The 20,605-nt window shown below is 38.7% G+C and overlaps 1 protein-coding gene across 2 annotated transcripts; it reads right to left on the reverse strand.

Annotated features, from left to right (window-relative positions):
- Positions 1-657: 657 nt before the first annotated feature.
- WDR48 (WD repeat domain 48) lies at positions 658-19,863 on the reverse strand. 2 transcript variants are annotated; one of them, XM_015852896.2, is made up of 19 exons: positions 19,750-19,863; positions 15,917-16,057; positions 14,516-14,594; positions 14,231-14,313; positions 13,987-14,116; positions 12,401-12,489; positions 11,482-11,583; positions 10,962-11,186; positions 9,840-9,914; positions 9,349-9,451; positions 8,782-8,879; positions 7,841-7,948; positions 7,412-7,508; positions 6,520-6,615; positions 4,755-4,860; positions 4,284-4,371; positions 3,641-3,717; positions 3,176-3,368; positions 658-2,699 (listed from the first exon to the last, which is right to left on the reverse strand). In XM_015852896.2, exons 1-19 carry the CDS (start codon positions 19,795-19,797, stop codon positions 2,604-2,606), a joined length of 2,034 nt encoding a protein of 677 aa, XP_015708382.1. In that variant the 5' UTR covers positions 19,798-19,863; the 3' UTR covers positions 658-2,603. The 2 variants fall into 2 exon arrangements, with proteins under 2 accessions (XP_015708382.1, XP_015708381.1); XM_015852895.2 differs by having other exon boundaries at positions 4,755-4,863.
- Between the last annotated feature and the right edge of the window lie 742 nt (positions 19,864-20,605).

Here is a 20,605-nt window from a genome sequence, read left to right on the forward strand (position 1 = left end):
CTGACCATCTGATCTCATGCTCTGTTCATAATGCGCCACTGGGATGTGGCTCAAGTTGACTTTGGAAAAGCCAGAAAAATGGATGAAAATAAGAGATGAACAAAAGAGATTCCTCCTACCTGATGCTCCCTCTGAGATAGTGCTGGCAGGCTCTGGAAATGCATTTGGTCTTGGCATTACTTCTCTCTCTCTTCTCAGATCATTGCAGCTGACAGTGCCCATTGGAAATATTCTGAGTATTCCATTTTGGCATTTTCAACACCAGAAAACACAACGCTGCTTTCCCATTTGCCACTTAGAGCACTAACGTTTCTACACCCAGAAAACTCACTTGGGCTACCTCTACCTGTGTTCTACACTGGTGTTAACATACAATACTCTCATAGTATGAAAATAAGCACTGCCCACAAATGCAGCATTAATTGTGCGCGTTCTCCATCTCAACAGCATCTCCAGGTTTGCAATTGAAGGCCTGCTACGTTCTCATATTTACCCACATTACAAGATCATCTTGGAAGGATTTAATGAAGGCACTGCAATTACCTCGGCCATTCCATTACTTGAGGCTTCAAAGCACTCAGAAGTCCTTTGCAGTTCAGCCATTAAGTGGCAGTGGTACAAGTTATAAACTCACGAGTGATCCAACGCACAAAACGGTTTCAGACTATTTTAACTAAAGCCTTTTATTCTATACAATGGTGGAACATCATTTATCCTTCTGGCATTGCAGACTCTACTGTCAGTCTTTCCTGAAATTGCAGATTTAGGGTGGTTTGGAACAAAAATGGAACAAATAAAAAAAAAACATAGAAAAAAATTACAACATTGGGTTATCTCAAACAAAATGATTGGGAGAATGTACAGTGTATACAACAGGTCAGCAAGAGGACCAGAAATAAAAGCGTACTGAAACAAAGCACAGACCCTTGCTATTAGTTGATAGGAGTCAGGTCAATTTATCAATACAAATTACAGCTGTGTTTTAAGCATTAATCCACAAGTACTACTAAAAATACGCAGATAGAGCACAACTGCGCTAAAGTGAGCATACACAGAAATGGGCTTTAAAAACCGAAACCAACCCTTCCAAGAAGATGAGTAAAAGCCATGCTGGTTTAGTTCTGAGCTGCGTTTTTTATTCAAGCAGTGAGTTTGTTGAGCTCAGTTAATGGTGCAGAAGGCAATGAGATTCATTTCTTTCCCCAAATAAAACACGATGAAATATATTTCACTTTTTGTTTGACCGATGCAATCCCAGTAATATAATCTATTGAGACTTTCTTTAGGCCTCAACCTAAATCTTGATAGCGAGACACAGGAAGGGCAAGAGCGTATGTCTCCTGAAGAAACTCGATTAATGTACTGCCCTCTGAAGGCACTTGTGCTTCTGCTTCAGACAAGTCGTCCTTACATCATTTCTTTACGATGGTTTTAATTGTTCTGGATACAAATGGTTTTCCTGGGACAGTCCCACATTTTCTCAACAAAAGCTGAACCCCTCCCTCAATCCCTCCCCCCAATAAGTTAAACTCTTTATAAAAGACTACTCTGAGTCTGCGACAGATTTGTTCATTTTTAGAAATAACAGTGAAAAGAAGATCTGCATCTACGACAAAAGAACAGCTGCATATAAAACTTCAGAAGAAAAAAAAGAATTAAGTATTTCTACACCATGAGTATGAAATCTGTGAATTGTTTGGAGTTCCACGTGAAACACTGGAAGTTACGTTCAGAATGCTCTGAAGTTTTAACAAAGTGTCATACAGTTACAGAGCAAAGTTACCAAAAATTAGACCGCGGTGTCCTTAAAGCACAACATTGCCAGAACTATTTAGAGATATTAGAAAAAAAAATCCTTGAGGTTGCAGCAAAGCACGTTCACCCTATTGTGATGCACAGCATCATTGGACTGACCCTGCTACAGTATTTATCTAGTGTTTTTGTTTTGCAGGACTATAGCTCTCTAAAGCAACATTCAGATCGCGGTATTAGAACAAGTCTGATGTTAATCCATCAGCAAATAAGCGGGCCAATTCTTTGAAGTATGCAATATCTATTTACCAAATGTCTCTAAGTGATAGAAATGGTTCGGTAACCCGAGAGACCACTGTAGGTACTTTATGAATGGAATGTAATAAAAATACTGCCTGCACAGTTCTGAATTACGTTGTGAATACCACTACTCATTAATAGGATGGAAATGGTTTCATATCAAGCATGAGCAGATGACAATATAAAGTTCTAGAAAAAAAACAACCCAACAAACAAAAACCAAACCAAAAGCAAAAAGGAGGAAGCAAAAGTCTGCACTGGATTATCATCCATTCTCTGTACACTTCACACATTATCAACCACTCAGGGACCTTCCATCTCGGTGACTGAGACTAGGACAGATTTTAGTTGAAGTCATACACTTTTTTTCTTTTTGTCCTCTATATTACATATCTATTAGTCACTTCAATTAAATGTATACTTTCCATCCATATTGAGTCATTAGAAGTCTCATCTACCTTAGGGGTTCAGTGGGCTTCTATAGTACTACTCTTGGAACCAGTACGTTATGGTCAAGTCAATGAGTATCCACATGAGTCCACTACTCCCCTTCACGTTGATTTCTGGCGATAATGAAGCGTCAGATCACCACCACTCTTCCAGATGAAGTGCTTTACAGTTCGAAGGTCCATATTGGGATCCAAAACCTGTATAGTAAGAACATCGTTTACTCCACAAGTCTGCTGCATTGACAGAAAACACAAGGATTATATTGATCTCCCTAATGCTGAGCCTGTTTTGCTTGTGATGGTAATTAGTGAGTGATCTCCTCATCTTAACCTGAACTCTTGAGCCATCTTCCATCATATTTTTTCCTCTTCTTCCCTTAGGAAGCTGAGTAAGAGCAATGTGGGAGAGCTCAGCTGCCCATAGGTGTGAAACTACTGCATGATTCCATAAAGGCTGGTGGTCAAAACTGAATGAAACAGGCATACTTCATGAAATCCCTAGCCCAGCCATTCACTGCTGACTGAACTTGTGTCAGTTAACACAATGATATTTATTACTTTTAAAATGCAGCAGATAATCTGTGCATATTTCCATCTCAGTACTCAGAAATTCACAACAACTTCTGTGCTACAAGTTGGTTTTATTCATGAGCTAAAATTCCTGAGTGACTTACCTGGTCCTGGCAAAGAAGTTCAATTTTCTCCTCTGCGAGCACAGCAATGTCCTCCTCTTTTTCTTGTTCTCCTGCTTTTTCATTATTGGAAGAGCTAGTCGTTTGAGACTCGTTATCCAAGTTTATGATTTTCTCATACACATGCTCCATCACTTTCCTCACCTGAAGCATATCACTTGCTGACAGCCGGTCTCTACATAAGGTAAATAACGATTGGCAAGAGAGAACTTGAGGGAACTATTTCTTCTTTTCATGATACTCTATCTACAGCAAACTATGCAAACAATTAAATTTTGCACCTATCATAATATAGAAAGCTAAACAAGATCATACAAACAAAACACCACGACACAACAGCTACCCATCCAAAGACTGGCACAGAGGATCTCAGAAAACCAGTAGGATATTGGATATATCCAATTCCCTTTATGCAATGTTGAGACTCAAACACACACTATTACTTACTTTTTTAGAGTTTTTGCCCCTGAAGATGAATGAGGTTGGAGGTAGAAGGGAATCTTATTGAATTTGGGCATGTTTTTCTAGAAGGAAATACATTTGAAAAATGTTACATTTAGAATGAACTATTATCAGCTCCCATTTCCACCAGCTGGTAAGCAAAGTATAGTCAGTTCTTAATTATCAATAACCAAGATGTTGCTAATAAGCAGCTACCACAGACAGCCTCCAGATTACTCACACTCCTAATGTGCTCCAGTTTCAGTATATAACACACCACATCTTCCTTTTGAATGTAATTACTGCTCACGTACTGCTCACTTCAAAGGAAATCAATAATATGAAAACACAGCAGCAACGTAAAGGTCACTCTCTGTACCTGAGCTCTCTACTTGAAAAGGACGTCCATTACGCACAGTGATTTGAGCTCCTTTTCTAAGCCTTCAAGGCACAAAAAACTTTAACTGGGCACTTCAAAAGACAACGCTTATTCAAGGGTCTTGAGTACAGTCCTTGAGACCACTTATTTTAAAATACAGTATACGAAAGACAGAAAAATTGAACATGTCATTTGGATTGAGCTCAGTTAAAAGATTTTATGATTGACCTTCAACAAACAAAACCTGAAGTCTACACGTGGGAAACTTACATCCACAGTGATATCAATCACCCATTGTGGCACAGTCTCGTTCAGAAGCATAGACTCCGTTTCACCACCTGAATCCCGACACAATAACCTACGACACAGAGAAGACAGCTTTATGAATGGAAACGTTCAGTGTTCAGAAATCAATCATAACAATATATGCTAAAAGACGCTCAGGAAACGACGATGCATCCTTTCAATGTGTGTAGAGCTTGAAATTGGTTAGCTGGCCTTTCACAGGATTAAGCTTACTGAGGAGGTGGTCAGGTAATTCCTACCAAGGCCAAGAAGTGTAACTGCATGCAAAAAGGATCCCTAAGGCAGAAATAGGGAGACTACAGGCTGCAGCACAAACCATGACACTAGTTTGCATGTGGACTGCATGTGTTTTATGTTGTAAGCACTGACTGCAACTTACTGTTGGTAAACCAGGAAGTGTTTGGCCACTTTGTATATACTTCTGAGTTTCTGTACCTGAACAAAGTGCGTCCTCCAGCCTCACCAAATATAACTGGTGTATGTGGTGGTACTTGAAAATATCCATTTCCTTTCTGGACTCTGTTCTCCTGCTCACCATTCACTGCTGGGGAAAAAAGAAATACACCATTAAGATTATATTAGGCCTTAAAACTGGATGTATGTGGAACAAAAAAATATCTTCTCCATCTACAGTTAGCAATTTCATAAATGAAACAAAATCAGAAGCTTTGTAAAAGAAAGAAAAACCCAATTTCCAACACACAGCAAGTTTATCAGAAGGAACAGTAGAAAGTAAAGAGATTTTCAGAACTCTGAAAGATACCGGCTTTGTTTTTCTACACGGTTTTGAACAAAGTCAAGGTAGAGTACTAGTAGAGCTCAAATTCACACTTTAAGTGACTGCATTCTATATTCATTTAATTTTGGACAGTGTTAGGTCTTCAAACACTTGAAAAAATGACTCTACATCCATTCAAAATTATAAATTAAAAAATAAAAATAAAAAAATCAGCATTAATTATGCAATTTTTGAAGACTTTTTGTTATTCCAGTACCTTGTAACACAAGTTGTAAGTATTTAGATTCACATCTTTCATAAATAAAATCACATTAAGCAAAAAGCCCAAGAAAGAAAAACTATTATATATTAGAGAAGGAATGAATATAATTGCTAAGGTAGAGAAGGAGAGATGTCATATAGTTTGAAAGATTTCCTCATGGCAGTTCTGTTAACAACTGATAGTAACAATACAAGAAAGCTCTCATCTCTTTGAATGGTTACTTTTGAGAAGGAAAAGTGGAGCCTCTGATTCTGTAGTGAATGTTCTGAACATTTCACTAATCCATGACAACTCACAGAAATACACAGTGGAGCATAAATACACACCAAGGCTACAAAAGCCTGAGAATTACACTTCTATGCTGTCTGACTCCACAATTGAGGGCTGTCAATACACAGAAGTATGATAATCAGCAACTTTATCCAGAGAAGTCTGCTAAGTGCTGTAATGCTGCTTGGAGTTCACTTTTAAATGAGATTGTTAACCCTTGGCATCATCTTTGTCCCAGGATGACAAGAGTCCAATTAAGGAAATTGTTCAGTGCAGCAATATCTGTAGAAAGTAATTTCTTAATTGCCATTCATAGACAAGACATTTTAGTCAACTCTGACCTGGGCTGAATGCATTTCAAACTCTTTCAAAAACTTAAAAGAGTTTCACAGTCCCTCTCATTCTGCTTTAATTTAAAGATCATTCTAAGATAGCTTTGCACAGACTTACTATTATGTCAATATTCAATATATTTTTTTCCAAATATTTATTTGATATCATTCACAACATCAGAATGTATGCTGGAATTACACCAAGAATAATACCTAATATCAAATAACTGAATTACTGCTCTTTATTATCATTACCTAGACCATTTCTTTTCTTTTTCCAAACTGAGCCTTACTTCTGCCACTAATGGTTTTCTACCACGGCATCATGCTTCTCTAACTTAAGAACTACCTATTCACTTTTTATTTCCTTCTTCAGATTAGAATTCTTTGTATTTTTTTTTTTTGCTGGCATGTTAGGAAGAAAAAAAGCTGTTCAGCACCTTTTGACACAAAACAATTTCAAAGGCAGTAAATTACATTAAAAGCCATGATGCATGGAGAACTGTAAGACAGCAAATCAAGCTGTAACTGTTAAAGAAACAGAACAATAAAAATGTAAGAGCATATCTCAAAGAAAGAAAACATTCAAACACTAACTGTGATTTATTTCGTTTTCTTCCTCATCCATTGGATTGATGTGTGTTCTAGGCCAGTACTCCAGAAGCGCTTGCAATAGAAGCCCTCCAAGGTTCACTGTCAAGACACAGCAAGAACTTCAGTTACATCAAAAACACTGACTTAAAACATCCTACATTTGATCTACGGATCCAAGCAAACTAGTTATGGGCACAGACATCTGCTTATCACAAACTCAAAACTGCAGGCTATAACCTTTTAGAAGCTGATTTTTCAGTCACAGAATCATTGCTGCTGGTTCAATCACTTAATTCAACATTCTGATAGTAGCTGATAATAGCTCTACATTTTGAAATATCACTTTCTCCCACTTCCTTCCTGGATGTCTAAAACCAAGTGTAATGCTATAATGGGATGATAATAGCAGGGTGGCAAAGTCTTTGGCTACAGCAAATGAGAACAAGCCCAAATACAGAAGCTACAGATGCATAAATGAAGAGCTTCTTACCTTTGCAAGGTATCTCAAGTAGGCAGGGGATCTCCAGCAAGAGATGCCCTCACCTCCACTGCCAGCTCTTATATGAGGTGTGGGAAGGGGTGGATCCTGGCTCCAACCCTTCCAGTCACTCAGCTGTTGGGTGGCCCTGCCTTCTCACCAGGTGCTCAATCACTTTTTCAGGCCATGACTTAACATTTCCACTACAGCAAGTTAAAAAGAAAAAACTACTCGAATATTTCAGGATAAAATTGTATATATTTTCTTTGGAAAACTTGTCAAAATTTAGTCTCAAGGAAATCTCTCTCTAAAACCCAGACAACAACTGACTTATCCAACAAACATTCTGTAATGTAAGTACCGGAATTTGTTTTGATTTTATATTTCAGTGAAAGAGCAATACTAGTAAAAACGTACATTTTGGATCAGAACCATCTGGACTGCTGAATCCAGCATCTTTTGCTGAAACCCAGGCTGCAAAGCAGTCGCTTTCATCCAATGTAATTGTCAGCATCTGTTGGAAAAAGACCATGAGCAAGAAAAATGCAATAGTTGTATTGTATTAAACAAGTCTACAAATTTACTGAAGGAACAGCTAGGAATACAAAGCAAAAAATGAATTCCTAACAGTCTTGTGGATTTCAACTGACACTACAGTGTAAAAGTCATACAGATTATTAAGAATGGAGGTACAATGTATTGACGTGCTTCAAAATAAGTCAAGCTCATCAGATAAATGATAAGTTCTTCAAAACTTAGAACAAACTATAATCATTGTGAAGAAATAGTATACAAAGTATAATTAAGTATGACACCAGAAGAAGAGATTTAGGGTTTGTATCTCACCCCAGTTTTCAAGTCTACTGAGAACCAGTTTGGCACATACACCATTTTAAATCTCTTCTTGATTTCCTCTTCAAAATCTACTTTCCCAAGGTCTTCAACTTTACATGCCTGTACAGAAAAAGGAATACAGAAATTTCTCAATTCTGCACGTTGAATCATAACCACTCTTAAAACCTTTTACTTGATTTTCATATACACTCAAAATTATTATCATTTCACCACAATTAATTTAGTATAGGAATACACAAGTTAAAGCTTCAAGTTTTTCACCATAAATTGAAGAACACTTTTTTTTCCTGAGGTAACATTATCAAGCCAACAGAGAAGGAAAAGAAAGAAAAAGTGAATCTTAAACAAGACAACACTCAGACTTGGTGAGTTACCCATCTCTATAGTGAGCATGTATGCAGATGTATCTAAGAAAAATTGCTGAAAACCCTAATAACAAAAGCTGAAAATAACTAAATGAAGGTACCAAATTAACATTAGCACCTGACTTTGGCCCTAATATTATTCTCAAATATATACCAGTGGTAAACCAAAATAAAACATTCACTTTTCTACAAGTCTTCTGAAACACTTTCAGTACAAATCCATGTTCTTCATTCTCATTCCCTTCTTTTTCACTACAGTCAGCAACTCAGTAAGACAACTGATTGTGTTCTATTAAGGGTCTGAATTTAAAGCAAATGAAGATGTTATTATCCAGCCTAATGTTGAGAGAAGAAGCTCTTAGGATGCAGAAAGGCTCTATAATGTTCTTTCCTCTTTCAGAGAAGTCATCTTTGCTTTATTGTCTTAGGATAGAAAACTGACTTATTTTTCAACCAGAAGAAACTCCCACACCAAAAATAATATGTCAAAAACAAACAAACAAAAAAAACCCCACAAAATAATTACTGATCCAACATTAGATGTTTAATCTAAAATTATGTACTTACTTTTAAGACATCCCAGTATGCCACATTATTATTTGTGTCTTTGGTTAATATGTGCCTCTTGTCATTAAGAATGTGGCATTGAATGATACTAGCACCTCCTGCCAAACAAACAAGAATTAAGGTCACTACACTAATCTTTTTGTCTAGCTTTACACTAAATTAAACCAACTAACGACAGGAATGACTGTTCTTTGGTTTTACTATATTACACAAGAATCACTAATATCTAAACGTTATTCAACCATAACTAATACTACATAAATGATACTTGTGCTGTCTTCGATTTTATTTATTGTGATTTTGCCCAACATAGAGATAATTTTCTCTGTAGATGCACATACAATGCTGTATTTTGGATTTTTGATGGAAACAGTGGTGATAGCAATGTTGTTTTCATTTGCTGCAGAGCAACACAGAAAGTTGTTATAGAACAGTCCTTAATCACAGCCAAGGACTTCCCTTCAGTAATCAAAGTGTCAGATAACTAAGAATGTGAGCTAGTCGTAAGGATCTACCATTTCTGCTAATGATAACATTTCACAAACACTCAGGAAAACAGCTGTTTACCTTTTATGACTTGGTCAGGCTGTGTACATAGGGGTGGTATAGGATTGGTACAATCATTATCATAGTCCCCAGATGCTCTAAAATTATGTATTCCCTTCAAAGTCTAAAAGAAGCAAACAAAATAAGGACACGTTTGTAATCATTTTAAAAACTTCACTTCTATAGAATCATAGAATGGCCTGGGTTGAAAAGAACCACAATGCTCATCTCAACCCCCCTGCTATGTGCAGGGTCACCAACCACCAGACCAGGCTGCCCAGAGCCACATCCAGCCTGGCCTTGAATGCCTTCAGGGATGGAGCATCCACAGCCTCCTCAGGCAACCTGTTCCACAGTGCATCACCACCCTCTGTGTGAGGGTTATCTTGGCTAACAAGTGCCAGTTCGTGCTGCTATTCAAATATTAACCATTCATTGTTAGCTATTTTATAAATAAAAGCAGCATAGACAGAAAAATAATAAAGTAATTCAAAGAAATATGTATCACTTACCCATTTATTCACAGAGGATTTAGTCGTTGCAACCCAAATTGCTGGAGGAGGATCAGCTGATCTATCAAGTTCCATCTAAATAATGGAATTATAGCTACTTTCAGTCACTCAATTTAACTTCGCTCTGTTTATGCACAGCTTATATACTGGCATTCATTGTGAATGCACTCTCTTGGTTTAAGTGTATATATATATATATAATATATATTTTATATATATTGCATATTTACATGGCTTATATACTGGTTTCTGTTTCAGTCGCATTCTTTTTACACCTGCATGTTCCACTGCTGTGTCATTAAGAGTTTCAGACAATAAAAAATGTTCAGTCAACACTCCTCAAAAGACTCAGACTCACGCACATGTTTTTTCCCCACCGTTTCAGTGTTCAGAAATCTTGCTGCTGGTTCCAATGATTATGTAAATATAGCTGATACAGTTCTGTGCATATATTTCTAAGCAGCAATTAATTTTTTTATCTCAAGCCTTGGCAATGCTGATTTGCTTTCTATAAACCGTACTAGAGCTCCATAAAAGCAACCTCTCATATTTAAAGGATGTTCATAGAATCACAGAATGGCCTGGGTTGAAAGGGACTACAATGATCATCTAGTTTCAACCCCCCTGCTAGGTGCAGGGTCAACTTAAATAATGTCTGAATTCACACATTTTTGGTAGCAATCAGGTATTTCTTCAGACAATTCAGTTTCAGATGTAATTTAGGAAGAAAAAAGCAAAATATTGGAGGTTGCTAGCCAGGTAAATATGTGCAATATACAATCCTTTGTCAGCATACAGCTGAAGCCACTTTTTTGTTAGACAGGATAAGTGCCAGAACAAGAAGCAGATGGCCCAAACTGAAAAACAAGAGGCTTCCTCTGAAGATCAGGAAACAACTATTGTTTTTTTATATATTATTATTTTTTAGGTTGTGAGGGACACCAAGCACCAGAACAGGTGTTACAAAGTGTCCCTCCCTAGAGATTTCATGTGCTATTCTGAATTGGTCCTGGGAAACTGGCTACGTGTGGTCCTACTTGAACATGGGGCTGGGCAAAATAATCCCCAGATATACCTTCTGACAAAAACCATTCAGTGATTTCATGAACCAAAACCAATTACCTTAAGAACTGGTGCCTTTTCTTCACAGATAAGCACACGAATATCAGGATTCCGTAAATCTGTACAATAAATCTTCCTGTCTCTTCCTCCTGAATAAACATGAGTGAATGCTTCATTGACCTGCAGAGCCCAAACACCTTCATCATGGACTCGATATGTGGCTATACATCTCTGCTGCCCAAGGGACCACAGACGAATAGTCCCATCAGAACTGCCTGAAAGACACTGAGCAACAATCATTGTAATTTCATAGAAAGCTTTCATAATTCTTGTTTTTCCACTAAGAGGATGCTAAATGAAAACTCGCAGTTAAGAACTCTCATCACTATTTCCAGACAGTTTATATTCATCACTTTCCCATACATGAACTACATTCACTCTCAGCCTCCCCCTCAATCACTCAGCACCTAAAAAATGCTTGTTGGTAGAAGTTCTACAACATAAACCAGTTATCATGCTGAAAAGACTAATGACATTTCCGTGTTCCGCAAAATGCCTTGCCACACATAGAAGCACATACCTGGGTACCATCTCTGTTCAACAGCAAAGCTTTTACATTGTCCGTGTGCCCTTTGAGTTTCATCAGTTTTGCACAAGTTCTTGGATCCCACACCCGGAGAACCTACATAAACAGACACAGGATAAATGCATTAACATTCTTTCCATTTATGCATTTTCTCTATATAATTAAGCCTTTCTGAACAAACTGACCCTTACCTTCAACAAGTACACATCATTACCAAAAACATATTTAATTAGAACAGGATACACAACTACATCTTATGCATCTCTAATAAACAGAGAGGAGTTTCTTCCCTCGATTGTAATGGCATTTGTTCTGGCTTTTTCTGTGTCTTCTTAAGACTTTAACACAAAGAAGTGACTAGAAGCAAGACAGTGTGATGTGTGAAAATAAACTCTGAGAATCCTGGCTGGATATTCTACTTTCATTTTCATACTGACTTGGAACTTCTGGGTGTTTTACCTTTCTCTATAACAAACACTATTGAACACAACGTTTCACCAGCTCACTTTACAAACCACCCCCATGGTGGACTTGGAAGTTGCAGTATCAATTCTTTTTCACCTGTGGCACACACTTCAGTTTGTATGATCAGCTGAGTAATACGCCCCAACAATTAGAGCTCTTACAATGAAATTAAATGATCTCTGATATACAGAGGTTTACACAAGCCATAGTTTTAATGCATAATCTATAGATGGCTGAAGCTTCATCTTCCACCCCCAACCCCCCCAAAAAATAAAATAAAATTTTTTATATATATATATATATATATATATATATATATAATCTACTTTTCCTACTAAAAACACAAAAGCTGCTACAGACATAAAATTAAACATAAGTAAAATTGTCTCTTTTCTTTACATAAACAGTTGAACAGAAGCAGAATGAGCCTTACTAGACTTCTGCTTACCTTCTCAGTGGACCCCGAGACAATAACTGTTCCCATTTGATTCATTGCAAGGCTATAGATAGAATCTTTGTTCCCACTCAGGGAAGAAGCTGTTTCAAAGCAAAAAGTTAACATTTTCAGTTTCAATGCCTCCATTTGAAAACTTAGTTATTTATTCACTCAAAACCACTATTTTTTGCAGATGTAGATCAAATGTAGGTTTTGATGTATAATAGAGCCATCCTACTCCACATATGGGGCTCTAATAAAAAAAGGGCAGGACTGTAGACAGCATATTGCTATGCTTTCTGATTCATGATCTAGTGTTGTATAAAACTTCACATTTATGGTGACTACAAGATCCTGGTGTCCACAATGATTCAATGTAAGGCAATCTTGTGGTTCTCAACTACTTAGAGAATGGTACTTCTAAATGATCTCCTAATAAGTGCCTAGATTAAAGTGCAGAGATTTTTCCAAGCCAAGTAATAAAATTCTTTAAGTTTAGCACACTGTCCAACAAACATATAACTTATAAAAGGCTTTAAAATTGCCTCTATGGAGCTAATATGGGCAGAAGGACATCAGGAATGTAGGAGAGAATCTTAAGTGCTTCAAAACAAAATTCATGCTGGAACAAAAGCAATGCTCAACTCCTCCCTCTTCTAGAAGGGACAGCCACTCAGAAGCAAAACCACCAGTCTAATTTAAACTGTAGCTATGCTGACTAAGAGACACTCTTTAAAAACAAGCTTCCATTTAATGTTGACCTGTGTACCTTGCTTTCCTGTAATGAGACAGCAAATTAAACCACAGCCTTCACTTGCACTCTGATGATATCAGTGCTGTTTGAAAGGACTGTGGAAAGCCAGTTCATTCATAGCACACACGTTCTTCCCACCAGAAGCATTTTTAGTTGGAAGTACTGTACTTACAAAGAACAACTTGGCCTGCTTCTCTTCCCTCTCCCTTACCAAGCACTACTGCAGTAAAATCAAAAATGTTAATTTATTTCTGTCATTTTGGAGGTAATGCTTCTACTTCCTTTTCATTTTGTGCTCAAAACAAATCATTTGAGTTCTATATCATGGTAGTAGCACTTAAGAAACTCATTTTTCCCCCCTAGACCAAGTCTTCCCGCAAGCAAGCCAGTTCTTCCCTAAACAAATCCCTGTTCAACCAAAATACAGCATGTCTTAGAGTTATCAGCAAAATCTGGTGACAAAACACTTGTTTCAGTGACAGCAAATTTCCACGGAAGACACATAAAACTATTCAGCTAAAGACAATCTGTCATCCCACTTATTTTGGGGTCCAAAATAATTCACTAGAAGCCACCTCTGCTGAAGGTTACACAAATGTGTCAGCACAGGGCTAGAGCTCAATTAAAAGTCCTGTACACAGACCAAGCACTCCGTATACAATGAAAGAGGTCACTCACTTTGAACAGTAAACTTCTGAAGTACCTACAGGTAGCAAAGCATGCTGTGATCAAACTACATCTCCTTTCACAAAACCTAAGAGCCACCACAAAACAGGATGCTGACAGGCCAGATTTGTGTCACTCAATCAAGCAATTAAATATTACCCAACTTGAAGGTACTTACTTGTGACAGTGTTGTTTGAGGCAGTCAGTGCTGTTAGAGTATTTACATCCCAGAGGAATATCTGTCTGTCCAGCCCGGCAGATGCTACCAGTTCTTTATCTTTTGCATATGCTAAGGCTTTCACATAATCCTATAATAAAGTGCAACAACGTGACTCGACAATATTATACACTTGAAGCTTATATCACAACATTTAAAAGGTTGTCAATTGTAATACATAGTAGTTACAAATAATGTTTCTCACCTTATGTGTCCTTAGTGTTGACATGCAAAATCCCTTATGTGCGTTCCACACTTTAACAGTAGTATCTGAAGAAGCAGATATCACTAAATGGGGAAGGATAAAGAGTGAATGTTAATGGCTTATATATTACCTTAGAAAATGTCTGAACAATCCTTTAAGCTTCTTAACAAATGACATAATGAAAGCGAAATGTGTATGTATGATTAATGACAGTGTTTTAGCAAATTAACCAGCACCACGGAAATAAATCTTACATGCTTATAGAAGATACAGGTTAGTACTTACATGTTTTACCATTGCAGCAGAGTACAATATCATTTACCCAATCTGTGTGATGTTCCATAGATGCAATATAAGGGTCTTGCTGGAAATTAAAAAAAAAAAAGGTTTTTAAACTCTTTCCTATTTCATGATTAATTTCACTACAAAGTGTTTAGTTTTGCATCACAGAAAAACAAACAAAATGGCAGTGCCTGCCAAGCTAAAGTTATTTCTGCATTTATAGGATTAGACTTGTTCTGCTACAGAGAGGAAAAGACCAACCAAAACACAGTACAAAGATCTCTTCGGATCTCTCACAGAATTTTAAGGGCTGGAAGGGACCTCAAGAGATCAGAGCCTAAAGCAGCTCCCTACAGCAGAGCACATGGGTAGGCATCCAGAGAGGTCTTGAACATCAACAGAGGAGACCACACAACCTCTCAGCACAGGTTGTTCCAGAGCTCTGACAGTGAAGAATTTCTTCCTTGTGTTAGTATGAAACTTCCTGGGATCCAGATTCCACCTGCTGCCCTGTGTTCTACTACTGCTCATCACTGAAGAATCTGACAGAAGCATTATCTCCTGCATACTTCACATGGAAGCCCTGGTTTCCAGTAATCTGCTCAGATTCATAACATTCACCATTTGTTCAGAGGGAGCCAAGACTGGTGACCCCAAAGTGGAAAGCAGCTTGCTAGTAAAGGACCTGGGGGTCCTTTGGACATCACATTGAACATGACCTAGCAGTGTGGCTTTGCTTCAAAGGCAGCTAATGGTATTTTGGGCTGCATCATGCAAAGTATCACCAGCAGGTAGATGAGGTGATCTTTCTGTACTGTGTCCAGTTCTGGGCCCTCCAATACCAAAGAAACATGGAACTATTGTCGAGAGCTCAGGAAAAGGCCAAGACAATTAAGGGTCTGAAACACCACTCCTTTGAGGAAAGTTCAAGAGCCAGCATTGTTAGGCATAATGCTTCAACAAGCTTTCCTTAGCTAGAAGATCAAACGCAATGGTGAAAGAAAATGGAGCTAATAGGACGTGATCAACTGATCTAAAAAATAATAATAAAGGGGAGATAAGGAGTAGAGATCCCAAGATATCAGAATATCTAGAAGAGTTCACCATATTTCATTTGTAACTAACATAATATACAAACCTCAGCAATCTTTTCTACGACTTCTTTATCACTGAAAATTGCAACTTTCCATGTTTAATTTACCTCAGTTGTGATTAGTTCTTTGGGATGTTGGCCCAAATGTGGGTTTGTACACTCCAATATATCTTGTTACAATAGAAACACCTATTAAAAGCATTTTTCTACCATGATAGGTAGTTGTTAAAAAACAATACCTGGTGTATTGCTGCAGCATGCTGTGAAAAAAACACAAAGCAGATTTACACTAAGAAATCCTCATGGCTTACCTTGTGCTGATTGACACTCCATATCCTTATAATAGAGTCTCGGCCTGCAGTGAAGAGTCTATTTAATGCTGGATCCAGCTGAAGTGCATTTACTCCATTTCGGTTATACTTCTCCACCTCGTCTCTAATCACATAGGAGACCTAAAAGACATTTACACAGACCTGATTATGGTATTAAGATATTGAATTGGCCACAAAATACTACCATTTAATTTCATTTCAGTGAGGTTCTCAGGTAGAAAATACTAAGAGCTTTAAAAGCATTAAATGAGTCTGCTAGTTTGAAAGTTACCATCACTGCCCTCAGTCATTTACCTCCCCCTGAAAATTGGGAAGAGTCACAAAGATGTTAGCAGTGCTACATATGGAGCCCCAGGGATTATTTAATCCTTACAAATCAGGCTTAGACTGGGACAATCCTTAGTTCAATTCCCTGCTCTGCACAGAGATTCTGGATGATCCCAGACAACACAATGCATTCGTGTCTCATTTTTTTAAGCAGGTTTCATGGTTTCTAAAGCTGTGTGACAGTGTTTCCCAGCCTTATAGGGAGAAAACACCACCAGTAAGGATTACAAAGCACTGAAAGACAGCAGGTCCAAATTCTATCCCAGCAATAATACTATTACGACACTTGGAGAAAGGCAGAATTCTGTTGTAGTTTTTTCTTCTTTAAAGAACAACAAACTCCTTTCTAACATAATAAGCAGAAATATTCAGCCTTCCTCCAATTAGAGATTTCTTTCTTTCACTTTCAGTCCTTCTGCATCTGACAGTACAGTGTGTATTGCATACTTCATTGCTCTATTCAGAAACATCAAATGGAGATTTAAGGGGTCAAAATGCAAGGCTTACAACACTCTCTGCTATTACTTGTGCAGTAAGTGCAGCTATAAAGCACTACAGATGCTTCCAAGCCAACCCATTCACACCTTCTTTTTGTTGATGCACAGAGGAAGATGTCCCTGCAGCACTTCATCTGGCCTTGACCATTCCATGTCTATGCTGTTAATATGCCCATGCAGCCTGCCTAACTCAAAGAATGTTATGAACAAAGTCAAGGTCTAGCACATAAAGCAAAAGAGATGCCCAATGTCACACTGCTTTCCAATTTTCTGAATAAAAGCAATGGAAATATTCAGTTAAAATACTAAATGCAAGCTGTTCACCTCTTTACAAGCATTGTTTATATGTTGAGAGAACTGAGAAAATGAGAGTAAGTGTCTTGTTTCAGGGTTAATAAGTCTCTGATAGACTGAAGAGCAAATGGTAAATGCTGCTATCAGTTCATTCTTGATGGACTCTCTAAATCCCACTCCCAAACCTAATGACATCCTGAAGTCAGAGAGGACTCCATAGTATTATTGTTATTTGGTTTTAGATTGGAGCAATACTCAGTACAGAAATACAGTAACTATTAGGAAATATAGTATCAATACAATGAATACAGAGTATATATTCAAGTATGTGTACACAAACACATTGAATAATAGATACAACAGGTTACATTTCATCACATTTCAAACAAGGCAACCAAGAGCACATTGCACCTTGGCTCACTGCATCTATTCACAAAGCCAGCATCAAACACAAAGATGATGACAGACCCCACGTTGTGATATTGCCATTTGATGGTCCAGAAAGGGCAAGATGGGCTATAAGATACTTTAATAATGACCAATGCTTTTTACATTAATGTTGTTGTAGCATTTATAAACTCCTGTAACAAATAGCAACGCTTCACTGCAGTAAACACTGTCTAAATATTACAGAATCACAGAATGACCCAGGTAGGAAGGGACCTCAAGTATCATGTAGTTCCAACCCCCCTGCCTGGCAGGGCCACCAAACATACACACTTACTAGATCAGGTTGCCCAGGGCCCCGTCCAACCTGGCCTTGAACACCTCCAAGGACGGGGCATCCACAACCTCCCTGGGCAGCCTGTTCCAGGGCCTAACCACTCTCCCAGTGAAGAACTTCCCCCTAACATCCAACCTAAATCTTCCCTCTTTTAACTTAAAACCATTTCCCCTAGTCCTGCTATTATCAGCCCTTTCGAAGAGTTTACTCCCCTCCTGGGTGTAAGTTCCCTTCAGGTATTGAAAGGCTGCAATGAGGTCACCCCGCAACCTTCTCTTCTCTAGGCTGAACAAACCCAACTCCCTCAGCCTGTCCTCATAGGGAATATTACAGAGATAAACCCTCATTATAAAGAATTTATGAGACTTAGTATCTTAAACGGATCAGGACTAGCCATTTCAGTGACTAAGAGCACCAGAGATATAGGTAATACCAACAAAAACATGTTGAAGAATGCACACCAGCTGAAAAATGGCCTCATCTTGAATTAATTCACAGTACCACATCTGAAAGCCGTAGCACAAAGCCAACTGATTCCCATCACACAGTGATGTTTACTACTCCCAAACCCACACATCTCCATTCCACCCCTAGTGAAGGGGACCTTACTATTGGAACACTGACACAATTCACATGAGTGCCTCACGTTTAATTATACTTCTTACCTTTATGCTCAGAATTCACTTTAAGGTCTGAAACTCCTATCCTGATTAAACCCTTATGCAATATACAATTATATGCAGAAGCATCCTACACAGTTTTGAATGGTTCTACTGACCAGTAAAACAGGTGCAACAGAGACAACAACAGCTCAAACTTGCATAAATATTAACCAGCTCCCATGTCTTGTAAAGAATCAGGATCCTCCACAACTGATGGGCATTCTTCTACAGAGTCTTCCCCTTGCACTATAGATTTTGGAGAAATCTCTATTAATTGATGCAGAAACATATTAAATGCTCAGCCATCAGGAAGCAAAATAAACTGTTAATGGTTTTTACTTTCTACCAACAGCTGATGGATGCAAGAGCCACTGAGAAGTCCATTATTTGGCCAAAACCCTGAATTTAACCAAGTAAGTGAAGTAATAGGACTACAATAAAATACCTACTTTGTACTTAATACTTTGTATGTGCTTATAATATAATCAAAGTTATTCTCTGTTGATCACTTAGTGTACACTGGCTGAAGCCTGGATCATCACAGCAGGATAAGGAGAAGCAAAAAGCATCAAGTAACACAGTGACAACAGATCACCAAATAAATAAATACAAAATCTCCTTCCTTGGGAGGCCAATCTTCAAGAACTTGCATACGGTGCAGACGATGCAAAAGGGCACAGGAATTCTTTATGCAGCACTGACCAAGTGCTTCTTTGACTATAAGAACTGCTATAAGCTATAAACATTTCCTCTATGGGACAGAATAGAAAAGGTGCCTTAAGACACAGCACCCATCTCTGTTTGGAAGGATGCTGAGACTATTGCAAGCTAAATCGGTATATATATAAATATAATGGTTAAAAACAGCTGAAACTTGCACTTACCACCAGAGGTACACATAAAACATACATTTTGCTATGGGAAAGGAGTAAAGCTATTAAAGGTGCTGATACTATCCCAAAACATCACAATACATCTATTTTCCTGACTTTTACCATTCACTATCACAGCCTGACTGTTCTGCGGCCTTGCATTCAGAACAGCAGCCCGGAGCCGGGCGGGTGGCTCAATGTAGCTCAGTATCGTTTCCCTTAAGCCGATGAAGCCGTTTCCCTTCTCTCCTTTAGCCAGTCCTCGTAGTTTCCAGAGCCTCCCACACGGAGCAACGCAGAGACCCCTCCCCAGCAACCACCGCCCCCCTCCCATAGCCCAGCCATCCCCGACCGTCCTCCTGAGGGCGGCCTACACGTATGTAGCCCACCCCAAAGCCCTGCTGCTCCTCACAGCCGAACCCCGCCGTGCACCCACCTGCACTTTCCGCCGCCCCGCCGTGTTCTGCCGGTGATGCGCCGCCATCTTGCATGTTGACACTGTGATGTCACTTCCGAGGAGTGACGTTCCGGAAGTCCCACCCCCACTCTCAGCCCCCAAAGCCCTTATAAAGCAGAAACAAGATGGCTGACGTTCATTGAGGCGTTGCTAGGCAACTGACAAGGGGGCTGGGCCAGAGCTCCCTCTCAGTAATAGCCCCAGTAATGGCGGCTCGCCATTTTATGTATTGGAGTTGCCACGATTCAAGTACAGTACCTTGCACTTGGCCACGTTGAACCTCATTAGGTTTACATGGGCCCATTTTTCAAGCCTGTCCAGGTTTCCTCTGGATGAAAGCCATTTTATATGAGTGTACTGGTGAGGCTTCATCTGGAATATTGTGTCCAGTTCTGGGCTCCCCAGTACAAAAAAAGACAGGGATCTCTTGGAAAGAGTCCAGCGGAGGGCTACTAAGATTGTGAAGGGCCTGGAGCATCTCCCCTATGAGGAGAGACTTAGGGAACTGGGTCTGTTTAGCCTTGAGAAAAGAAGGCTGTGCATAGGGATATTACCTTGGGGGGTTTGCTTTGGTATTGATTATTTCATTTACTTCAAAACAGTAATGGTGACTGGACGAGGTGATTGGTGAAATGCACAGTAGATCAATAATCCTAGCGAGAAACATTTTTACAGTGACAAAAAATGGGTAAAGAAATAAGTAAAAAATATATAGTCACATATTCACATTCCTGCTGATTGCAGCCATGCTCACTGGCTACTCATTAATGCTAATATAAGCTTATTTTGATAAGAATTGCGTTTTCCAGCATTGCTGACTGCAGTGTCTTCCCTG

This window comes from Coturnix japonica, chromosome 2 (genome assembly GCF_001577835.2).
Source record: "Coturnix japonica isolate 7356 chromosome 2, Coturnix japonica 2.1, whole genome shotgun sequence".
NCBI lineage: Eukaryota > Metazoa > Chordata > Aves > Galliformes > Phasianidae > Coturnix > Coturnix japonica.

Coding starts and splice junctions, on each gene's coding strand:
- WDR48 (XM_015852895.2), bottom strand. CDS start 19,797: ATGGCGGCGCATCACCGGCAGAACACGGCGGGGCGGCGGAAAGTGCAG. Junction 14,595..15,916: donor GGAGTGTCAATCAGCACAAG/GTAAGCCATGAG, acceptor TTTAATTTCCAG/CAAGACCCTTATATTGCATC. Junction 4,372..4,754: donor GGAGGACGCACTTTGTTCAG/GTACAGAAACTC, acceptor TCTGTGTCGTAG/GTTATTGTGTCGGGATTCAG.